The sequence below is a fragment of the Motacilla alba genome, chromosome 1A (genome assembly GCF_015832195.1).
Source record: "Motacilla alba alba isolate MOTALB_02 chromosome 1A, Motacilla_alba_V1.0_pri, whole genome shotgun sequence".
NCBI classification, from domain to species: domain Eukaryota; kingdom Metazoa; phylum Chordata; class Aves; order Passeriformes; family Motacillidae; genus Motacilla; species Motacilla alba.
Genome location: NC_052031.1, coordinates 19,910,249 through 19,935,360, shown reverse-complemented (window position 1 = coordinate 19,935,360; position 25,112 = coordinate 19,910,249). Strand labels below are relative to the sequence as shown.

The 25,112-nt window shown below is 40.2% G+C and overlaps 1 protein-coding gene across 8 annotated transcripts in view; it reads left to right on the top strand.

The window, feature by feature from the left end:
- PLXNB2 (plexin B2) overlaps positions 1-25,112 on the top strand; it is a 254,435-nt gene that overhangs the window by 167,903 nt on the left and 61,420 nt on the right. For all 8 annotated transcript variants that reach the window (XM_038154112.1, XM_038154105.1, XM_038154109.1 and 5 more), the window contains 9 exons: positions 6,628-7,738; positions 9,408-9,590; positions 10,763-10,885; positions 14,573-14,673; positions 16,789-16,915; positions 18,361-18,511; positions 21,009-21,123; positions 21,803-21,905; positions 22,389-22,490. In XM_038154112.1, the coding sequence (XP_038010040.1) occupies positions 6,628-7,738; positions 9,408-9,590; positions 10,763-10,885; positions 14,573-14,673; positions 16,789-16,915; positions 18,361-18,511; positions 21,009-21,123; positions 21,803-21,905; positions 22,389-22,490 (2,116 nt within the window). The remainder of the gene's footprint in view (positions 1-6,627; positions 7,739-9,407; positions 9,591-10,762; positions 10,886-14,572; positions 14,674-16,788; positions 16,916-18,360; positions 18,512-21,008; positions 21,124-21,802; positions 21,906-22,388; positions 22,491-25,112) is intronic.

The window sequence follows — 25,112 nt, the reverse complement described above, 5'->3', positions numbered from 1 at the left end:
TGTAGGCACAAGATATAGATTCACTCCTCTTTGGACCAAAGTACAACTCATTCTTGAGACATGAAACCATGGTATAGGTATATTGGGTTTGCACAGCAAGGATTTGGTAATGGGGACCACAAGGCTGTTTTCTGTGAGAAGCTGCCAGGAGCTTTCCCCATGCATGTCCAACAGAGCCAATGCCAGCCAGCTCCAAAACAGACCTGGACTGGTCAGGGCCAAGCTGCTCAGCAATGATGGTAGCACCCTGGGATAACAGGTTTGCAAAGGGGAAAAAACTGCTGTGCAACAGAAGCAAGGAGAGAGTAGTAAAAACATGTGAGACAAACAATTCTGCAGACACCAAGGTCAGTGCAGAAGGAGGGGCAGGAGGTGCTGCAGGCACCGGAGCTGAGGCTCCCCTGCAGCCCTGGGTGAGGCCATGGGGAGGCAGCTGTGCCCCTGCAGCCCAGGGAGGAGCACGGGGGAGCAGAGACCCACCCGCAGCCCCTGGAGGAGCAGAGACCCACCCGCAGCCCCTGGGGGAGCAGAGACCCACCCACAGCCCATGGAGAGCAGAGACCCACCTGCAGCCCCTGGAGGAGCAGAGATCCACCTGCAGCCCCTGGGAGAGCAGAGGTCCACCCGCAGCCCCTGGGGGAGCAGAGATCCACCCGCAGCCCAGGGAGAGCAGAGGTCCACCCGCAGCCCCTGGAGGACCCCACACCTGTGGAAAGTTGTTCCTGGAGCAGGCTCCTGGCAGGACCTATGCCCTGGTGAGAGAGGAGCCACACTGCAGCAGGTTTGCTGGCAGGACTTGTCACCCTGTGGGGAGCCTGCACTGGAGCAGTCTGTTCCTGAAGGACTGCACCTTGTGGAAGGGATCTGCTCTGGAAAAGTACATGAAGAACAGCAGCCCATGGGAAGGAATCACTTTGGAGAAGACCATGAAGGACTGTCTCATGTGGGACAGAACACATGCTGGAGCAGGGGAAGAGTGTGACAAGGAGGGAGTGGCAGAGATGTGATGAACTGACCGCGGCTGCCATTCCCCACCTCTCTGCACGGCTTGCAGTGAGAAAGTAGAGAACTTGGGAGTAAAATTGAGCCCAGGAAAAAGGGAGGGTGTGGGGAAAAGGTTTTTTAAAGTTTAGTTTCAGTTCTCATTATCCTTCCCTGATTTTAATTGGCAACAAATTAAAATAATTTCCCGAAGTTGCAGCTGTTTTACCTGTGACAGTAATTGATGAGTGCTATTCTCTGTCCTTATCTCAACTCTGATCCTTTCATCATATTTTTCTCAGCCTGTTTAGCCAAGGAATGGAGTGACAGAGTGATTTAGTGGGCACCACAGCTTATTCTTGATATAAGAAATCCAGGTTTTCAGTAACCTGAATTTGTGTCTTCCATTTTTTTTCCCAGGGACTGCAGGAAACACCAACAGAATGCACAGGGACTGAGGGTGTAACATTCATTATTTCCTTGGCAAATCTGTAATTTTCTACTAGTCCTTGTAACAGAACTGTGTCAATATAACTATTGCACATATTAAAAAAAATAAATCTTATATTATTGAAAATTACTCAAAAAAAAAAGAAAAAAAGAAAACATTTAAAAATTTGTCTCATGAAAGCAAGCAAAACTTTTGTCTTCTACACCAGGAATAGGAAGTGTATTAAAGTATTTGTCCATATGTTATCAGTTTACAGGCAGTTTGACCTGATGGAATTTTTTGTTCCATATGAAGATGGTCTATACATCTTAGCAAATTGTGTTTTGAGAAGTGAAAGGGAAGGAAAATTGCTCCTTTTGAGCAATACAGGCTATCACAACATCTAATGAAGTGGATATTGGTTTCTCATTCTCCACAGCATGACCTCCCACAGTTTTCTGACCCACAGGTCCCACCTGCTAACAGCAAACTGTCACAGCTACAGGGATGGACGCCACCACAGTCATCACTGTTCTCACTGCTCCTAACAATTTTGGAGCTGTGCCGTAGTACACCAACAAAGTTGTTCCTCTCTGTCCAAAACCTTTCTAGTATGTTGCTGTGCTCTTGGGAAATGGGTTTCAGGTGATTCATTCTCTGAACCAGTGAGATCCATTGCTCATTTGTTTTAGGAAATCGTAGTAAAAGTTGTAACTGAGGAAGAGTTTAGTTTTACCTAGAGCTCTTACAGAAGTAGAAGCTTTGAAATCCAGGCTGAAAATCTGCTACTCTCTGCTTTTCATACATGCTCCAGTTTCTGTTTTGACTTCTTTTGAGCCCAAAACTGAAGGCTGAATTCTTTTCAACTTCTGGCACACTTGATAAAACCTAAAAAAGTTACTCAAAATGAGAGAGAAGAGGATTTTCATTCATCTTTCCCCAAATAACCATGCCATTTGAGTGCATTCTTTGGATTTCACCTTTTTTATGTCACAATTTTTGAGTCTTTATCATTTTTTTTCCAATTCAAGTGTCTTGTACATCTTTTGGAGTCCTTCTGATTAAAGGAAAGTTTGCTGGGAGAACCACAGTTTTCTGCATCTCTTGCCATTAAAGCATATCAGTACCTGCCTTGCTTGGAAAAAGTGCTTGTCTCTAGACCAGAATTTAAAGGAAAAAAAAAATTTGTCTGGATGAGAGGATGCAGCAGGGCTTAATTAAGTACCTATGTGATTAATGAAGACATACTCTGCAAAAAAAACACAGAAGCTAAAATGGTGAGATTATTCCTTCAGTGAAGATTTTCTTGTCTGTTGTTTTTTGGGAATAACACTTGTTTTAGTCCTCAGTTATTCCAGCTTCAGACAAAAATTGGTATTCTTTCACTTCAGCTGAAGCAAATGTAAGAAATTAATTAGCATAAAGCTAAAGACATGTCAAAGGCTAAGGTGATGGGGAATGGCTGGAAAGTTGAAGGTTCCTGTGTTCAGGCACAGCAGATGATTTTACACTGAAGGAGAACACCTGCCAAGTCCACGTCAGCATGGTGCTAGTGCTTAGGGTTGTTTATAATAATGTGAAGTCAATTCGAAGCTCACTTTGTGCTTGTAGATTACAGATGCTCCTTTTTCTGCATGCCTTTTGAATAATTGGGTGTTATTTAAGGTTATTGGTCTGGCATGAGTAGAAAAATACAAAGTTATGGGTACGTACTTTAAAATTGATCTCTGGGAGACAGAGCTCTGGTAGTTGTGTGAATACCAACACAGTGTCACTTTATGGCAGCTCCCCTGTATGAAGTGTTCTCCTGGGTGCCCTGTGTTTCCTGCACATAAATTCTAGAATTTCATATTTCTTGTAGGAAGCAGTAGAGGGGACAAGAGGCTGGATGGAAGCAAGACTCTGAGAGAGAAAAAAAAATGTGGGCAAATACTCTGTTGGTCTTCTTTTATCCTGAGTCTGCTAAGGGCTTAAAAGTAAGTGCAAATTGAAGTGGAGGGTTCATGGCAGCTCTCAGGACCGGGCCATGACTCAGAGTGAGCCACCCAGACCTGTGTGTAAATACAGGGTGTGATTAAGCCATTGGAAACACATTTCCTGTGCGGAACATCATGGATTCTGTGCTCCAGCCTATGCTTCTTCCACTTTTTGTCTTGTGTTTCTGCAACTTGTTCATTTAAAACAGAAGCTTTTCACAGCAGGAGACTGCTTCTTGATACATTCCCAGAGCATCTAATTCACTACAGCACCCATGTTAACAGCAGCTCTGGCATTTTTATCACACAGCTGGTCATAGAAGGATTCTTCCAGCTGCTTCTTCCCAATTAATTTAAAAACAGGTGAAAGTGGCCTGTGGTTATCGTTCGTCTCATTTCATTGTATTTGCTTCTTTAATTTTCTTAAGCCTGCTATTTGGTAAGTGAAGGAGAGTTTAATTCTGAATATCTTCGTAGTGTATTTAATTTTTGTTTACAATTTGCTTTGGAGAGAGGATGGAAAGTGAAATTAATAAGTACAGAGGATGATGAACTGTTTCCTTGCATAGAGATCTGAGCTAATCCGAGGGGGGTTGGCATGACACAGGAGTGGCAGAGAGTAAATAACAAAAACAAACAAATAAGCAAACAAAGATAAGGCATTATTAATGGATAGTGCATGTAGTTCTGAATAATTTAAGTCAAAAAATTTATAAGTAAACAAGGCAGAAAATAGTAGGGAGGAAGCATTACCCATTTTTATACAGAGAATTCCTCCAAGAGACTGGTTTAGACATGCAAAATGTACTTTCTATTAAGTTTTGGTTCTGGCACAGACCAGCAAGACTCTTCGTTCTTCCGGGACAAAGGCAGGAGTGTTGCAAATGTAGCCTTTGTGTCCTGGGTGCCACCAATGGACAAAATGGGTTTTTTCAATCCACTGAAATACAGGAACGTGGAGGGGAACTGAGTACTGAAATTAAGGTACAATGAATTATTTTCCATTCATTTAAGGCACATTTTGTAAGTAGAGCTATTTATGGGGGTTTCTTTGACTGAGAGCAGAGATTATAATAATCTAAAAATAATTACCTTGTGAGAAAAGCAGGAACAAATTAATCTCAATTCTGCGTTTGATCCTTGTATAATCGGTAATAGAGTGATAAAACTGGTGTGAAAAAACACCGCAGTAGTGTGTCAAGCTGGTTTTTTATTCCATTGCAGATAACTGTAAGGGATAATATTTGAAACTAGATGACAAGCATTATCACATATCATTTAGCAATGGAGAAGTAAGAAGGGATCAAAGCTGGAAAATTGAAGTCCTTGGGAACAGTAAGAAAAGAGAAGAATTCAGAAGAACTCTGGGTTCCTTTAGAGCAGATCAGCTGTTGTTGTAACGAGATCCAACACTTCATTACATTGCAAAGCATGTGCTAAAGTCTGTGTGTCTGGAGAATAGGTTATCAGTCTCAGCCTTTCTTGGTCACTGTCATGGGAACTCAATCTATCATTAGAAAGTCCAGCTTGTGCTGCTGGTGATGTATTCTCTTGTCTTTGGCATCATTTTATAGCTAGCTACTCAGTTTGGTACATGATAGGAGCTTCAGCAAAACAAGCTTGAAGTTTGTGTTTTATTTATCCTGAGTTACATTTAGTAGGTTTTTGGGGATTTAGAGTTTAGTTCACTCTGATTTTAGGGCAGTTGTTCTCACCATTGCACATGCATTTTCTCCCTAGAGGAGCTCAAATACTGGAGGGCAGGCATTGTCTTTATGATTGCTGGCAATGCTGTGGTGGTTTGGAAAGCTCACAGATGACTTATGCTCACACCAAAAGTTCTTCCTTCCCTGTTAAAACTTTTACATCCAGGTTGTTAACATTTAGTCTTAGTTGTCCAGTATAACTGGATTCAGCCATTCTCTTTCACATCCCACCAGGCTCTATTGATCTTGCCAAAACAGAATAAGTGACAAAGGAGGATGGTTCCTTTATTGCTATTATTTTTAAAGGGGTTTTTTTTCAATTTCTGTTTTTGGGATTTCATGTTCTTTTCCTCATCCTGTGAGACTGTTGCCTGTTAGATTGCTTTGTTAAATGTTTCTCTTGTCTTTTCTGTGTTTTTAATAGTTTTCTTTCTATTTAGACTCCAGATATTTTCAGATTTAACTTGAGATTCCCTGTAAATTTTCAAGTTCTTTCCTCATCAGATTAAAGAATCCCATGGCTGGCTTTGAAAATGAAAATATGGTGGATTATATTTGATCTTCCTCCAAACAGTATTCATCTTTTTCCCCTAACATCAACGTGTCCAAGCATGCCACCTTTTATTTTCTGCTCTCAGAGCTAGACACATTGAGAAAACATTAACAAAATGTTCAGGCCTCAGGAAGTCAGATGAGACTCCTCATTTAACTCTTCAGATTAGAACTAGAACCCTGCTTACAAGTTTCAGAAGGTCTTTTTCTAATTCCAGAAGCCAAGTGATCTGCTTGGGAACTAAGAATTCTGAAAGGGATTTTTAAAAAAAAGGTAACAGAATCATAATCCCAAAAAAAATTTTAAGTGATGTTCTTAAGACAGATTTGAAACTATTAAGTTGCTGTGCTCTAGTGAATGAAAGTGTTGGAGCTTAATGCATACCAACAGTAAAAGGCAATGTTGCATATTAAGGGATCTACCATCTTCTGGCTTCACATTGATGAAGGATTAGTGTAATGCCTTCTCAAAAAGCATCCAGATCCAGACTTGCTTGTAATGGAAGGTTTTTTCCTTTCTGGGGAAAGCCCACAATACAAAATGTTTCCAACACTTTAATGTAAATTTCCCCCACACACCTCTTAAGGAGGAGCTACCCGAAACTGGGATTCTCCAAATTATTTTTAAAACCTCAGCACTAAATAATTGACACAGTATGATGCTGTCTGGACAAGCACTACCGCATTTTGTCACTCCATGTTGTTTCAAATTGGCTGTTCTCATTGTGCTTTAGCACAATCATGTAATCAATCTAATTGGTTATATGATCATCATTTAGATATATGACCTTGTTAAATCCTTCCCCAACAGATTAAATTGCTAGGCAATTAACAGGATTTGAGGCTTTCCATAATCTTCATGCTGTCTACACGTGTACAAGGATAAGTATATTTAAGTAATGAAAAACTTCCACATTTCTCAGTTTTGTCTAAATTGTATTTTTCTATGTGTTTCATGTTATTATTTTCTTTCCCTTTTTAGGTACTACATAGAAATGGCTTTATGGATCTGGACACTAACCATCTTGAGCTGTTTTTGCATCACCTTAACCAGAAATGAGGAACTGAAATTTTTTCAGAGTGCTACAGAGCTAAATCATCTAACAGTGGATAATGACACTGGGATAATCTATTTGGGAGTGGTAAATGCGCTGTATCAGCTTACAGAAAACCTGGAAGTAATAAGATCTGTAGAAACAGGTCCAAGAAAGGACAACAAAAAATGCACACCTCCCATTGATGAAAATCAATGTAAAGAGGCCGTACTGACTGACAATTATAACAAGTTACTGTTGCTGAACAAGGTGGATAATACAACTGTGGTATGTGGAAGCCTTTTTAAGGGAATCTGTGCCATCAGAGATCTACAAAACATTAGTGATGAGAAGTACTACGTAGACAGTAGTGGAGAAAAGTCCTTTGTAGCAAGCAATGATGAGAATGTATCAACTGTGGGACTGATCACTTCCTTGAATAACGACCAAGTGCTGTTTGTTGGGAAAGGGAATGGACCGAACGACAATGGGATCATAATCAGCACTCGGCAGCTTTACGCCAGGGATGGGAAAGACATTTTTGAAATGTATACAGACTCAGCAGCTGTTAAGTCAGCTTATCACTCATCAAGCACACAACAGTTTGTGGCAGTTTTTGAGGACAAAAACTATGTTTATTTTATTTTTAATCAGCAAGAGAAACAACCTGTCAACAACCGCACACTGATTGCACGTCTGTGCAAAGACGATGCCCATTATTATTCCTACTTTGAAATGGACTTGGGTTGCAAAGATGAGGATGGTGCCTATGACCACTGTCATTCTGCTTACGTCACTACCCCTGGAAAAGAGCTGGCTGAGAGCATGGCTCAGCAGGGACAGCCTGCAGATACTCCCTCAGATGACAAAGTTCTTCTTGCACTCTTCAGCAAAGTAAACAAAGATGATGGCTCTCTAAAATCTGCCATGTGTGTGTTTTCCTTGCGGCAGATCAATGAAAAGATGGAAAAAAACCGGAATGATTGCTACACTAAAAAGAATACCAGCTCATTTTACAAACTTTTTTCAGCAGAAAACCCGTGTGCTTTACATGGACTGGTAATATGAATAATATAAATATTAGTTTTAGAATCTGTGTTAAAGTTTGTGGAAAATATACAACTACGTGTTTTAGGGTGGCTTTGAGCTAAACTGTATGATGACTGAAAACTCAATAGATGGATTCACTATAGAAATGGAATGTGGGGGTGTTGTGGACCAGGTTAAGTAAGAAATGACAAAATTTTGAGTGTCTTAGAGAGGATTTGATGTTTTCTCAAAGATAAGTGTTGCTTTCCTAAATGCATTTCTTTTAAAGGGCTCCTTCTGGTATAGGAGTTATTGAGTCAAATGAAGGGATTTTTTACATCCATGATCAGCTTCCGAGTAATCACTGTGGACAGTTGCTGTTTCAGTCAGTGTATTTACAATGCTCTTAAATGGTATTAAGAATCTTTTAGATGGTATCTGGAATTCAGCATTTTTTCTCACTTGTATTGTTAGACAACTGAAATACCCAGATTTCCTGTATTCAGGTGGTGTTCATATTTTGGTGTGGCTCAAACTACTTGTATAGCATGACAGCCATCTTTTTACGGCCTGTCATTATTTGGACTATAAGGTTTCTGAAGAGTACTGTTACAACCATTCGGTTACTGTTCTTCAATCTATGGCTGTATCTAAAAGGCAATTTTGAGGCATTTCTCTTGGCTTTGTGATTGTTTTGTCCACATCACTCTATTCCCAAGCCCCACTTGTGCATGCCACTCATTCATTACTGCAGCCAACCCTAAACTGGGTGGAGAAATTGAATCATCTTAAAAATAACTCTGCCAGCTTTTAAGAGGATGTCTTAATTTCTCAGCCTGAGCAAGGTACACACTTGCATAAGCAGCTGTTTGAGCACAACTTGAGAAGTGGTATGCTATAGTCCAGGGAGAGGAGTGAACAGCTGAAGAGATGGGGCATGGGAATACCTTTTTTTGGTATTGACCCATAATCTTTCATCTTGTGAGACTGAAGCCATCTCCCACACAGTAAGTCACTAGTGCTGATGAGTCAAAATTACCCATTTTGCTTCGAACCATCAGTATTACTTGATGCAGTACCCTGCATATGGGGTGAGCATCAAACACAGAAATCCTGAATGTGACGAGTGGCCGTGGCTCCTGACAAAAATAAGGTGTGGATTTCAGCTCAGAAACATGGTTTTGTTACCAAATAAAGCAGGAAAGGCAAGGTGTGAATGAACTTCCTTCTGGTAGCTCTTGCTGCCGCTCAGGATTAAAGCGTAGTGAAGAGGGAGTGTTTTGAAGTTCATGAGACAGTTGCCAGGGAGTTGCTTTTTTATGGATTGCAGCAAAGAAACAAAATAGCAATTTAAAAAGCAGTCTTCAAGACAAAGTTGGTTAAACCAGTCTCTATGACATGTTCATTTTAATTAAACCAAATGGTTAATTTTTAAACTGCTGCTGTTATGAAATAGAAAAAAATTGTCTCCCTGTGTCTCCTGGAAAATGAAAGCATGGAAACAGTTCTTAATTAGCATGCTGCTGTCTGATTAGTGCCTTTTGGCTGGGGGCAAATGCCCAGACAATCAATTTCTTTCTTCGTACTCTTCAGTGTCTGAGGGGTATTATATTGTCTAGTAATAGGGTGGCACTTCACTCTTAGCTAGGAATTAGTGATCTGAATGTTAACATCACTCTGTATTGCTGTTCCTTATCAGAACGCAAGCAAAAATTTCCCCTGTGGCTCCGAGCACCTGCCATACCTTTTGGGAAGCAGGAATGGAGTTGTGGAGAAGCCGGTGCTGCAGAAGGAAGGGATGAACCTCACGGCTGTCACTGTGGCTGTGGAGAACGGGCACACCGTGGCCTTTCTGGGGACGTCAGATGGCAAAATCCTTAAGGTAACAAACTGGATTAGAAGACTGGAAGGTGTATAAAAGGTTATGAACTAAAAGTCAAAATGGGATTTATAAGATCTCATACTAGGACCAAATTCTCACAGAGCTTGGAGCTTTTTTTAATCTCAAAGGGAAGATGCATTATTTCTGCTGTACCTCAGCTATGTGATACACAGATTGAATTAGCAGTGTCTGAATGGCACTTTTCCTGAAGGATTACATACCTACTGAGAGCTTCATATAAACAGCCTTAGGTAATCTAACAGCTTTAGCCTTATCTGTATTCAAGCTCATACTGGTTTAAGAGCAACTTTTCATTTTGTAGTCATTGTGGCCTTTCAGTGAATAGAGGTGGCAATACAAAGCCCAAGCTGAAGCTCTGATAAATTCTGGTTGTGTGGTGCTCAAGGCTTGACATGTTTGTGCTGTTAAATATCAAGACTGCAACACCAAACACCTTTCTTTGCTTGAAGGAGAGTAATGGCCATGTCCAACCTTAAACCTAACACTGCCAAGTCCCACCAAACCACATGGAAAGTCATATGGATATGGTGCTTAGAGACATGATTTAGTGGTGGACATGGTGATGCTAGTTTAGTGGTTGGACTCTGTGATCATGGAAGTATTCCAACCATAGTGATTCTGTGAGTCGATATCCCTAAGTGACATATCTCTGTCTCTTTTAACTATCTACAGGGATGGTGACTTAACCAGTTGCCTGGGCAGCCTGCTTCAATGGTCAACAAACCTTCCTGTGAAGAAGTATTTCCCAATATCTAATCTGAACCTCCCTTGGCACAAACTGAGGCCTTTCCCTCTCTCCCTCTTGCTTGCTAGTTGTGAGAAGAGACCACCCCCCACCTCACTACAACCTCCATTTTGGTAGTTGCAAAGAGTGTTAAGGTCTCCTCTGAGCCTCTAATTCTCCAGACTGAACACCCTCAGCTGCACCTCATCAGACATGTACTCCAGATCCTTCACCAGCTCTGTTGCCCTTCTCTGAATACTCTCCAGCACCTCAATATCTTTCTTGTAGTTTCACCTTAGTCCTCCTTTTGTTCTTAATATATTTTTAGAAACATTTTTATTGCCTTTTACAGCAGTAGCCAGATATAATGATAATTGTGGGGAAAAGGCAACATTAACCCCCCCTTTTTTTTTCTTCCACAAAATAGGTGTTCCTGTCATCCACTGCAACTGAGTACAGCTCTCTTACTATTGAACTAAACAAACCTGTAAAGAAGGACCTGGTCCTTGATCAAACCCAGGAAAACCTGTATGTGATGACCACAGACAAGGTAATGTGTCCTGCTTGCATTAACGACCTGGCCCTCTTTCACTTTCTCTGCAACTTATCCTGAGATTTATACATTTTCCAGTTGTTCCTGGGAATTGCCCTGTTTGGTAGGACTCCCCCTACTCTGTGTGTATGAAGACCTTTCTCAAGTCTAAGCTGATGAAGTTGTTGTGACTCCGAGAACTGTAATGTCTGTGATGCTTAGTGACAGGGAACAGGAAGTGAAATCCCCTCTGGAGCTGTCACACAGCCTCTGTGAGAGGGATGGAGATGTTTGGCACCAGCCAGGGCCAGGCAGCCCTAGTGCCAGGGTGTGGCATGCGTGGGGTACCAGTGGGTGCTGTGGCTGCCATTGGATCCTTTCAAGGGCACTTCAGGATTCAGGGTGCTCTCCTGACGTGCTCCCACTGACACGTCTCTAAAGCCACCAGTAGTTTTTGTCAGTCTTAGTGTCAAAAACTAAGAAGCAATGGAGAGAATTATATATTTGGGAAACACTTTCATTCAAGCTTCTGTTAGAACTGAGTACAGTAGAAAAAGTCCAAGTTCACTAGGAAAGGCATGGGCAATCTCTCCTGGGCCCCTTCTTTTTGCTTTAAGGTGAAGGCACAATAGAAGTCTGTAAAAAATGGGAGGGAAAAAAGCAAGCAGGAAATGAGAGGGATGCCAGATTCTCCTCCATCCCCAGGGGTAATCCTCTTCTGACACTTTTCTTTGTGGAGGCTGGAGCTGCCAGCCTCACACACTTTGCTCTGCAGCTTTCCAGGACAAGGTGGGTGACAGGCTGTGACCATCTGCAGCCCTGCCAGTGACACGAAGTGCAACATGGAAATGCTCTGCACCACTAACACAGGGAGAATGAGGGGCTGTGAAAGGAGAGTATTTGGGAAGACAGTGCAAGAAAGATGTTTTCTGGCTGTTTTATAAAGAGATTAATATAAATTCCTGCTGCAGGAATGTTATAGCCTAGCTGAAGGTTTTTAGGCTAGAACATTGGAAAAAATGCCAGAAAAACAACTGATAAAGCATTTAATAATATGACAGTGCGAGAGAGAGGTTACTTTTTTTTCTTTTTTTTTTCTTTTTTTTTTTTTTTTTTTTGGGTTGTTACTTCTTATTTGGCTTCTCTTTGGATTTGGAACACAGCTCCAAGCTTCAACATTGTCCACAAAACTCTGGGTGGCCTGGCCCCCCATTTGACAAGCTGGCACATTATGTAAAAGCCCTGAGGTCTGCACCAGGCTACTGTGTGTGCTGCTGAGCACTGTAAGGGATAGCACCAACACTGAAGGAGGACAAGCTCTCTGATGACAGTCAGCTTAAAATGGTAGAACTTAGAAAGACAGCAGACAACTTTTTTTCAGAGAACCTGCAAAAAAAAATCAATGACTACAAAACATTTCAATTTAGAATGCAGCAAATTTCTGCTGAAGAAAGGATTTTACTTAAATCTTTTCCAAGTAGCTCTTGTAGACACTGCAGTTTCTGAATAATGTGAATAATAGTTTTCTTTTACAAAACCTGTTTAGCTTAAATATGAATAGCTAAAGTTGGGAGCTCTGTAATGGCATTGCATTACTGTCATCTCCAGGAGTTAATTACAGTGAGCAGTCCCACCCACTTTTAGAAGCAGATAGACAGGAGGAGAATGGAGGCCTTTGGAGCTGGGAGAAACAAGGTGACATAAGCAAGGGGGGAAGAATAAGAGATGAAATATGTACTTCTGGGTTAGGCATGGCTGTGGGTTGTGGGAATAGAGATATCAGAACCCTGATTTTGTGTTTTAATGGTTAAAGGTTAACAGGCAACTGGCTGCACTGACAGGCATGCATGCTGCTGAGCTGCCTGGCAGATGCAGACTGCCCCAGCATTTAGAAATTAATTGCTTGGGCTCTGTGAACACTTGAACAAAGTGGAAGTGGTGATGTGGTAGGTGATAATTTCTTTAAAAAGAAATCAGAGAAACATGAGGAAAAACAATACAGAGGTTAAGATCCATAGTGAGAATCAAGTTCTTCCTTTCCTGTTTCACCTTTCTCCCCTTTTTTTCTCCCAGCTTCTGTTGTGGTGCCAAGAGCAGTGGGGGGTTTTGAGCAAATGCTTTCAGCAGTCAGTCCCCTCTGCTCCTAAAGTTTGAACAGAGAGCAGGAGAAACCCCTTGCACCTTCTTGTGGGACTTGGAAAGGAGCTTAGCACCTCTGTGCTGCTCATGCTGGTTCATTCCAAGTGTACATCACTGGTAGGATCCCAAATTCCTTAAGGTACTTGATGTATTTGGAGAAAAGCAGTCACTGTGGCAGTCACTAACCATGATCAAGCTTGTTTGCTTATTTTAGTTTTTAGCACTTTTTGATTTAGAGTGCCAACTCAAAAAGCTCTAAAATTAATTTATTTGCATTTTGTAATTGGCTGTTAAAGGAGCTGGTTTTTTGGGTTTGGTTTCGGTTTGGTGGGTTTCTTTTGTCATTAAGGTCACACAAAACTTGCAGAGACAGCAATCTCTAGGGCTTGTTTATGCCTGCCAGAACTGTGAAACAAATATTTTGTCAAATTTCAAAAAATCATTGACTGGATATTAAATTACTTATGGGTACCAGTTAGTGAATGAGTGCCAGTGACCCAGCTCCAGTTAGCTGAAAATAAAAGAATGCTGAAAAGGTAAACCCCTGTATTAATAAATGCAAGAAAAATGCACAACATTGGCATTTTCCTTAACTGAGTAATTTTCTTTAACTGTCCAAATATGAAAAACAGGCCAGACTCAGACTGTCAAAGTAACTTCGTAATTGCCAGTGAGATGAGACTGGCATTATATTAAAATGAGACTATAAAGCCTACATCTCAGAGTTTCTGTTTCTACACTTTTTGTGCTCTTTAAAAGTAAAATGTAGTCATATACTGGAAGATGTATGTCCTGTTTTCCTCTTGCATCATTGCAGCAGCATAGCTAAAAGGACTGGCTCTTCTTTCTGTGAGCCAAAGAAAATGTTGTTTATTCTCCACACCAAAGGAAATCAAAACTAAAAGCTGTATATTTACTGGGGGAATGAGACATGAGAGCTGATGATGTTCTTCCCCTGCTGCTTCCTGTCATAATTATTTCCATTTTATTTAGTGACTGTATTCCATGGTGGAAGGTTATGCACGGAGAAGTGCAGGAATCCAAAACGCCCTGGCTCTCTCGCGCTTGCAGACTTTCTGAAATGCCTTCTGGCTGGAAGTGCATTTCCAGACAATTTCACCTCCATGGTAGTGATAGGGAGAGGAGAAGATTCTCTTTTAAAAAATTATCTAGTCAGTACCAAGTTAGTCTTTTGAAAGTATCCATCCTGCAGTAGCTGCTTCTTGAATTCAGAGCATCGCTTCAATTTTTGTAAAGCTTGTTTATAATTCTTGATTATAACAATGTCCTACATTACTTTGAAGACAGATTAGATAATACCGGAGTGGGGGAAAAAAAGCAGAAAAAAGTATGTGAATTTAGACTTTGTTAAGGGGGAAGAGAATGGGCTGGTTTTATACGTATTGTGTTAGAATACATATCATATACTCAATATGCTCAGGCTGAGGTCTGAGTATAATAATACAGCTGCCACAGGCAATAACACTGTACAGCTAAGTCCACAAATGTTTCCACCTCCTTATGCCATCCTCAGTTGTTAGGTTTGCCTTGCTTTTGGTTTTCCAGGTGTACCGGTTACCTGTGCAGGACTGCCACAAGTACTCGGACTGTGAGAAGTGTGCCCAGGCCAGGGACCCGTACTGCGGCTGGTGCGTGAGGGAGGGCAGGTGAGTGCTGCCAGGTGTGCCCAGCTGCAGGCACTGCAGCTGCTCCAGGTCTGATGGGTGATCTGGGTCACTGCTGGGCATGGTGATCCCAGTTCTTCATACTCAGCCTTGTGCTCCTGACAGTCATTTAATTTTATCACGCAGACATTGATATTAATATTCTGTGCACACAAAAAGTCCCCGTTGACTTTTTCAGATTTGATTTGTTTGGGAAAATATATTCTTTTCTGCTGGTACTGAGAATGATTATACATCTTCTAACTGTATGTTTTATCACTCTTTCAGTTGTACAGTCACATGGTCTCCCAGAAAATAAAATAAAAAAATGCTCCCTATTTCAGATTCAGAAACTATAGCACGTATTTTAAGTACATCACTAAAGTGTAAAAAAGAACATCAAAGAAAAATTGTTCCATGTCTAAAACAGAGTGTATAGCTCAAATGCTGGTTTTACATAATCATCTGTCAAGACGTGTAGCTACAGGGAACTCTCACCTGCCTGTAGGAGAGCAGAAAGTGACATTTTGCTGACTGTCTGCAGAGGTTCACTGAATGAATATTCAAGCACATGTAAACTAGGACAGCACTGAACAGCCCTGGAATGTCTCTTCTTTACACTCTGCATTGATTAGAGTGCCGAGAGGGAAGAGCAGTCCTGCAGTTCTCTTTTTGACTACTAAGTTAATTAACCCCTTGGCATGAGTGGTTGGGAATTTGTGATTCTAACTTCTTGCTGTTGGAACAAAGGGGCTGTTTAATTATAATATGCAGATGAATTTCAGGCTTCTAGTTTCCTGCCTGAAAATGTGAACTATTGCATTAGGTTACCTATCGGCTGATGTAGCATAATATGGAGCACTGCAGAGAAACTTATGTGGTGCGTGCAGGTTTATGTAATATACTGTAACTCCTCCAGCCTGGGCTTTCAGTTGCTGTGGATGAAACCTGAGAATTTGGAATGTAACCTCAAACTCCTCCTGGGCTGCTGGGAGTGGAAGGCTTTGGCATATATCATAAAAAAGGCAATTTTCCTTAGATTTCCCTTCAGGTTTCTGATATGACCACTGACCTCAATATCTCAAAATATTAACGGTTTCTGAGAACAGGCAAACATTTCACATTTGCTCATATTATTTCCAAAGGGGAGAAAAAAAGTGCTTCGTTTCTAAGGTTCAGTTCTGTCTCATGATTACGCACAGCACTTAGTAGTGTGTTTAGGGATATGCTAGTGAATGTTTACTCTGTATGTAAATGATTTGTTTAAAGGAGGTTTGACAGCACTGTACAACAGCTGCACTGCATTAAAGCCCCTGATGACTTAATATTCAACTTTCTGCTACAGCAGACAGAGGTCCTCCAGCATTTTCTTTTAAACTTTGCACAGAATGGAAAGAATACACATGAGACTGTCCCCACCTCAACAAGGTTTTGTAGCCACATGCAGCTTCTGTGCTGCAGCATTTCTTCCTGTACTTGAGCTGGGAAAATCTTCCTGTGTTTTTGGTGAGGCTGCACAACTGCTCTTGTCTTCCATAATTGTAACACAGCCTTGGCAGGAAGAGGTTTTAAATAGTGGCAGGAATGAATGAAAACATTCCCTACTAAATAACATTTATAGCACTGGGGTTACACAAAAGTTATCCCCAAGCTTGTATGCCCACAGCGATTCTCCTCTGCTGCATCTTGCTCTGAGTGCTGTGTCTCATCAGTGGCAACACATAGGTGTCTGCCATTTGACCTGCAAGAAAAAACCAGTCTGTCCCCTCTCATTCAGGATGTTGTTGCATATTGCAATGGAAATTATCAGCTTGAATTCAGATGGCTCCACTGCCCCATGGTTCTTGTGCTGTCACTGCCTGGATTTAGGTTGTCTGATTCAAAGTGCTGTCCAAAATAGTATAGGCATTTGCTCTTGACAAGTCAAACCATCAATTGGAATTGTACCACTTATTCTGTTAAAAGTTCTCTAATAGCAACCCCACTAGTCAATATTAAAGCAAATTTGTGGTCATCTTGTGTTGTAATTTCAGTCTGTAATCATGAAATTGTTGCAGAATTCAGAGAAAGCAGAGTCCAGCTCTAATTCTGCTTTGGGTTTTGTTCTTTTTTTTCCAGGTGCACAAAGAAGGCAGACTGTGGTACAGCTAATAAGGAGAACCACTGGCTGTGGAGTCCAAGTGGCACATGTGTGACTATCATTAGTGCAGACCCTCTAAATATGAGTCGCAGAGCTCCTGCTAAGGTATAACAGGAAGATGATTTCCATAAATATTCTTTAAGCACGTTGATGTGACCACCAGAAAGATGAATATCTGATTCTTTATGCACAGCGGAGACTAGGAGGCTGTTTTGGTGTCTCAGTCTCTGTCATTTCTTACAGTGCTCTTTCTTGCCCACTGCTCTTGCAGGTTGAGTTCACGTTTTTGACCTGTGTAAACCAAAGTGATGCACTAGTATGGATGATAAAGCACTTACACTTACCTGAATATTATGGAAGTGTTGCACAGTGTTGTATAACCCATAAAAAGTAATTGGTAGGGGAGATTTCATGCGGCCCTTTCAGCTTACTTGAGCATGAACTTAAGTAAGCAGTGAAGCCATAAGCTGTTGCTTTAAAATCAGCAGTGGATTTGCCTACACAGCAGATAGATACGTGGAGAAGGTAAACTCAGTATGCAAAATGACTCCGTGGCAACAAAACTGCAAAACTGAGTTTTTGGAGTGTGATCAGGGTGTCATAGCTCGCTCTAATTCCAAATGAAGCATGCCAAGGCAGACTGAGTGCTCCCTGGGGGTGTTCAGCAAGTAAAATCAATAAAATGGCTTTTAATTCCTCTTAATCAGAAATAAAGAAACTTTCTTTCAAGTCACTTCAATTCCATTTCTAAATTATGTAAACAGCATTGTGTTAAGACCATTTCTATGCTGAATAAAAATATTAGTAGAGTAGAACTGCTTTCAGTGAGAAAGGGATAATTGTCTTTCTACTGGCAATGCAAAATGGAAAAAGTTAGACTGTGTAATTAACACACTTGAAACATTAAGTCAAGAACAGGATCTCAAATTTCAGCTGAATTGTTTTCTCTTTCCTTGCTAAGTTTTCCCATCTTCTTTAGTTATTTTTAGTTTCTCAAATGGTTTCTTTCTCTGAGGAAGCTAAGATATCATCACCATTCAGAAATCCTTTCTCAGTATTGGATTTTTTGCATTTGCATGGAGTCTTGAGGAAGCTACTTTTCTGTTCATCCCTTTCAAACTCCACCATTTCCAGCCTATCCAGCTCTGTTTTCATTTATTCACTAAGAACACCTAAGGTTAATGTAATATTAATTAATTTTGTCAGGGTTTAAGTGTTAACCACTCTCCTCACTGTTGCTAAACTGGATGCTGAGGACAAGAATAAAAGGGTTTGGGTGTGTCTGTACAGACAGTTTTGTTTGGGTATAATGCATTGACAGGACAAGAGGTTTTTGTATCAGTCTGATTCAACAAAGACCCAGCCTGGAAAGACTGGTAGGGGTTTAAGGAGAAAGGATTAATAGATGGGAAGAAGTAAAAATTGAAAAGGAGAGCCATGTTCTGTGATGCTAGCTAAAATATCACCTTTGAAATTGAAATTTTCCAAGTCTTACTGGGTCTTAGCTCATTTCTTCCAAATATTTTACCATTTTAAAATTTTATTTCCAGGTGGAACTGACTGTAAGTCCCATGCCAACTCTGACTGAGAGTGACAAGGTTTGCTGTACCTTTGGTGAAACAGTGCATTCTGCTCAGTTGAAAGAAGGGGTTATTATCTGTGATCCCCCTGATTTAATTCCTCCAACACCAAAACATCAAGGTAAAGAAATATTGCTACCCTACATGGATAATAAGAGACAAGAACATGGACTGGTGTTTCCAATGTTATGCTCTTTCATGAGGTGCCTACAAAATGGGTTTTTTTCCTCTTCCAGTCCTTTTCCCCAAATAGTCTGCCACTGAACTGTCAGTTTGGCCAAACCTTTTCTGTTTATACATTTACAAGCTGTAGCATTCTGCTGGGAACCTGAAACAGTAACTTGGTAGGGACATAGACATGGAGTCAGAGAGGTGCTATTCTGTGTCCCGAACAAACAAAACCCAGTTACCCTAATCTAAGCCTAAGCACTCTGCCTTGTGGGGGCAGAAGATGTTTGTACCTGCTTCAGCTGTGAAGGAATTCATGTCTGATTTCTTAGTTTTGCTCCAGTCAGCAGTACTTCAGTGGATTTTTTTCTGGTTCATGTTACAAGGCTATCCTTTCTAGCATCCAGCCTTCTGCCTCTTCTTCTGTGTGTGCTCCAACTTCTGCAGCAGTTAGCCTGATGGAAAAATACTTCATCATATAATTAAAGACTGCACCATTGTTCTGAAGCACTGATTATAGGCCTGAGGTCTGTTGCCAGCCATAATTCTGTGCAGTTTCCTAGACAGTGCTTTGTTCATGCCATAGTTCATATATCTTGATGCATAAACACGTGGAATGAAACTCAATACACAACACTGTTTATTATGTATCAAATTTTAAAATCTGAAGAGAAATTACAAGCAAAAAACATGTGCTCTTACAGCTTGCAGACATACCCCTGAGGATAAGTCTTTTATATGTATTTTAACAGTCATGAACTGTCAAAGTGGCACTTGGAAGCACTTTTTGAGATAACTTTCAATTCTCTTAAGGCTGAAACAGGTAAAAAATCTAATTTTAGTTGCAGGGAGAGTAATTACATTAAAATCTCATTACTGAATTTTACACTAGCTGGAGTAGATAATGGTATATCAGATTCAGCGAAGTGTTAAAGCAGCACACTGTTATTTAAGGCCAATTCACATTCCCTAAATATTTTGTAAAGCAGGACATAAAGCAGTGGAGTTGATAAAAGTGATATCTGGATGTCATCCAGCATTAAATGTAAGACTAGAAGTCCGTCAGAGAAGGCATTAGAGTAAACAAGTAACCTAGAAATGATATGACTCTCTGAGTTGGTTGCACATCTGAAAGGATGTTCAAAAGTAGTATTAGGGCACTCAGAAACTCAGCAGACACCAGGAGAAGGCAGGCAGCTGCAAGCATTCACAGAACCATAGAATCTTTAGGGGCAGAAGGGACCTGGGGAGGTTACCTAGTGTAACCCCCCTGCTAAAGCAGGTTTACCTAAAGCAGATTGCACAGCATCTCATACAGGCGGGGTTTGAATGTCTCCAGACAAGGGGACTTCACAACCTCTCTGGGCAGCCTTTTCCAGTACTCTGTCACCCTCAAAGTAAAGATGTTTGTCTTCCTATTCAGATGGACCCTACTGTGCCTCAGTTTGCTGTTCCTTGTTCTGTCTGAACAGAGTGTGGCCCCATTCTTTTGACACCTGATATTTGTATGCATGGCATTTGTGTATTGCTGGCAGTCCTGAGACATCCAGTTACTGTTAAGAAGCCCTGTTGATGTTGGACAAATCTGGGTTGTGGTTGGTTGGTTCCAAAAGGAATTTCTAGGAAGGATGCCTTTTCTCAGTCGTGTTGTTAGGAAATCCCCTTTCACTGCTGTGAGTCTAAAATATTTGAGGGGACCCAGTGCAGGCAGAGGTAACTTCCAGCCAAGCAGCTGATGGTCTTCCAAGAACCTGTTCAAGGAAAGCAGAGTTTGAAATTGCTCAATAGCTTGTGAAATAGCTTGTCATAAGGGCTTAATGATTTCTGCAAAAGGTATTTCAAACAGTTTCACTCTTTAGTAATAATCCAGACAAGAAGTACATTTGTGGAGAAATTGTGTATGGCAAACTGAAGCGCACAAGTGCCTGTGGTAACTGTTGCAGGCACTGTTGGGCATAACCACAAAGATCGCTTGCTTGAATTCACATAACATTTTTAATTCACAAATGAAAGGAGTAATTTTACATGCAGAGATATTCATATTTAAGAAAATGTTTTATTTAAAATTCTTGTTCTTGTGCCAGTTTTCCTCTGTGTTCAATTATGTCTTTAATCAGTTTTCCTTGTTCTTCTAGATTCTTTAAAAGTCTAGCATGATGACAGCACCACTGAAAAACATTTCCATGAAACAAAGCTATTCTTTAATTTTGCTTCTTCCTTTTTTTCTCTCTCTGTTTTTTTCTGAGAATCATGCGCTGAAAAATTTTGTAAAGCTTAAAAAGACGGAACAGAACTTACAGACTTTAAGTCATGAGCTCCAGAGTGTTAACAGTATAGTTAAATATTTGCTTATGTCCTGTAAAATAATAAAACTGTTATCATTGTATCATTCAGCTCAAGAGCTGAAGAATTCAATAACCACTTGGATAATTTTTTTTCTTTTGTGATAGATCATGTTTCAGTTCCACTTCAGTTAACCTTTGAAAAGAACAAGATTTTTTTTGCATCACATACTTACCCTTTTTATGACTGTGAAGAAGCAATGAATCTCATTGAAAATCAGCCGTAAGTATTTCAGCTTCTCAAACATTTAGATCCTGTAGCTTGGTGTCTTAGGTAACTGGCACCTGAATTACTCAGTCATTTCATAATTAAGCCCTTGGCACTCAAAATTTGTGTGTGTCCAAATCCTTTTTGTTATATTTTAATGGAGTTTAAAAATGGTTGAAGGGCACCTGATGAGCCAGCAACATAAAGCATGGAATAGAAATATTCATGGCACATGTAATTAAGGCCAGTTCATTGTGTTGTCATTTCTGTAGCTGCTAATGTGTCTGCAGGTGAGCAACGAGGACATCTGTGTGCCTGCTTGTTCCCTGGAATGATGGTAGTTTGGTGCTTTGGGTTGCAGTGCCTTCAAACAGGGCAGGTGCAGCCAGCCCAAACCCTTTGTTCATCCCTGTGTATGAAAGTTGATCAAAATCACTTCCAATCCTCTCAGGCTTGATCTCAAAGTTTTTGCAAATGCTATGGTTTTTTGATCCTTGCTCAAATATTTATTTAAGGGATAAAATAGCTTTTTGGGGCTCTTGAACTGTTCTTGTGAAGTTTTGAGCTTAATATAGTAAGGACACTAACAGACTGATCTACCCTCTATGAATATATATGGAATTTTGTTTACTTTTCTTGTCAGTGGGGGGAAAAAGCCTGACAATTTGTCATGACTACCATGTTATATTTGTAGATGCTATTCCTGTGCAAGCAATAGATGGAACTGCCAGTGGGACTGGAAGAGACATATCTGTGAAGAGTCCTCTTCAGTACAAGATGTGATTAAACAAAATATGGTAATGTTTAAAAATAAGGTTATTAGGTTTTTTATTAGAACACTTCAATATTTTGTTTGCTGGATCTCTCATATCAGTTGGTTGAATTAGAGATTTGAAAATGATTCTAAAGTTAACTCCAGAAGTGTAAGGTGTTTTTTTTTTTTTTTAGTGACAGTGCGGGGGTGGGAATTTAAGGGTGTGATTGAGGCGGGGCAGTGAGACTGAATAACTCCTGAAAGGATATTTCTGTGCCTTTTACTATTTTGTTTCAATGGGAGGAACGAGATTTCAAGGCAGGGAGAGATAATCACCCACAGCTTTGACATATGCTGCAGTCATTTTTAGCATGTCTAATTTGAAAGGGTGTAATCAAATCTGTCACTGTATTTTAAGCATGAAGTTCTTCAGAACAATCATTCTATTGTCCAAAGGCCATTGGAGCTTGTTGTGATAAGAGTTTTTATTTGTAATAACATATAAAATGTATCTCTCTCTCCCCAGGAAGGAGAATGCCCACAGTTTCTAAACCCTGACCCTTCAATAATACCTATGGAGTACCAAACAACTGTGTATTTTGAGGGAAAACATCTAGACTATTATCAGGTAAGCAGATTAATTCAATGGTAGCTGTCATTTGAATGCCTCTTAAACTGCATCCACACCCCTAAAGCATTGGTTCATGTGCCTGGGAGATCCTGCTTGTAACTTAAAGAAAGAAAAGGGCTGCGCATTCAAGTTTGATATAATGTTGGTTACTGTGGTAGAGTCATCACCAAGAGAGAATCAGAACTGGAGAAAATACTCTAGCTATTAAAATGGAGGGGGCATTTTAAAGAATGTAAGCTGGACCTATTAAAACATTGGACAATTATTTTTCATGTAATGAAATGAGAGGAGATGTAGGAATTTTGAATGTTTCACATCTTTTTCTAATTAAATATTTGGTGGGTTTTGTTGCTGTTGTTCTAGAATGATATCACTCTGTGTGCTTAATTATTTTTAAATTTTCACCTTCCAAACACAAAAATGCATTCAGACATTAAATGTTTCTTAGTTTGGATAACATCATCTTTCACTTGTGTGTGTGTGTGTGTGACCATCAAACCAGAAGATCAGATATTTTCTCACCCATAGCAAAGGCTTCTCTTTCTTAGTACTTGCTTCCAGAGAATAAATGACAAAGTCTCTAAGTCAGATAGACCCCAGGGTTTTAATTTCATTATAGTCTAAACAATGCAAGAAATGTTATTGTTAGTTGGATAAAAATGAAGGTTTAAAACCATTTTTAGGTGATAGCTCAAGTATTGTTATCAGTTTCTATTCTTTGTTTCTGTGTTGTCTTTGTGTAAATGGGAATTGATGATAGATGCATTGGGGAGTGCATCAATTTCTTTTACTACTGGGCATCTATCAAGGGAAAGAAGACTCTTTTTGAGTCTTTTTTTTTTCCTTTTTCAAATTGTAATGCTGTATAGCTTCTAAATGCCTTCTATCACCTTTGCTGCTCTTGCCAAGGGATGGAAAAGGGTCAACAGGCCTGAAGAGTAGCAATAGAAGAAGGGTATTCAGAGAAGTGCAAAAAGCAACCTGTAAGCACCACATAAAGACCATGATGTGTGTCACTGCTATAGACATATATGAAAACCGTGTTATAAAAGCATATGCTCAAAAATAAGCATTTTTGTTTGAAGACCTGAAAATATATGCAGATAGTGAAATGCAAATTTGGTGAATTTGGTCTGCTCTCTAAGATGCCAGCACTGGTCCCTGGCTGAGTGCAACATGGGGCATACAACACCTCTGCTACACCCACAGCTAATTGAAAAGTATTCTAGAGATTATACTTGTATTTCTTTTGCTTAACATTGGGAAGAGCTGTTTTTCTGCCCAAGAGGAAAATCATTTCCTGCTCCCTTGTTATAATTGGAAGAGCCCTTTCTCTCTCTAGAGAAATTCAGGGCAGATGCATAATCTAGATCTGCTGAATTTGACTTCTAGTGGACCCTTGTCCTCCAAGGAGAAATAGCAGCAGGAATGCAAAAACTACTTCATCTAGTTTATTATTCTATGAATAAGCACTTTATTTTTCTGAACTACTAGTAACAAAAAGGGAATGGAGAAAAGGCTGCTGAGTTTTTTTAGTTCTGTGAGATATCAATTGCATTTAACAAATGCAAAGACACATCCTGTGGATTGAATGCTTTGTCATGGGTAGCAATGTTTAACAGTTTGCCTACAGAATGTATTTATTTAACTTGCAACTGGGATGACTTACAAGGAGTTCAAGTCTCTGTAGGAAGTCAAAGTGAATGCATAGTCCCAAAACTGGAAAGATGCTGGAGAGAAGTGAGTGTCAAATGATATCAGGGTAATTTTTCTTGGGTGGGAGCAATGTGAAAATGTCATCTCTGTCATGGGGTCAGCTCCATATATCCTGGCACAGAGGTGCTTTTTAAGTCAAAACAAGAATGCCCTTTAGTGACAGGAGACTTCAACAAACACACACAGGGACTACAGCTGTACAGACAGCCCTTTAATACATGTAATAACAGACAAATAAGGCATGAAATAGTTGTAATCATGCAGGCACTCATGCCTGTGGGATCATGCTATCTGAAGCAGTAACTTTGATGACTGAAAGTTCATTTGAATGAAGGGCATAACTTACACTCAGCCTTTGGTAAACATTTCATGGAAAACAGGGTGGCTCAGGAGAAGCCACGGATAGATATTTTGTAGGGATTGGCCCACAGCCCAAATGCTAAATAGCATTTGGCTTCTCATGTGGAACGATTTTGCCACAGGATATGCTGGGCATTACAGCATCTTTGAAGCTAGCAGTCATGCAGCTATGAGCACATTTAAGGTCTTTATTGGTTAGGACGTTGGTATATCCATTTTCTTCCTGTTTTCCTTGCCTAAATTCTTGCTTAGAAAAAGCAAAAAATTAATGTGATGTCACTTTGAACTACTGGTTCTATTATCTTGGTTTAATCTGTGCTTTACTTAAAGGGGTGTTGCACACCCAGCCTTGCCATGGGTGACTAAGTGCACTGTCCAACATTGTGTGTATAAGCATCTTCATCTCTAGGTGGACATAGCCATTAAAGGGCTCACTTAGTGAGTAGGTGAGGTAAATGGCTTTAAAAACTGCTGTTGCTGGACTATATCAAGAATTATTTCTATCCTGGAAATACAGAAACTTCCACTGAGGGTGGAAGCATA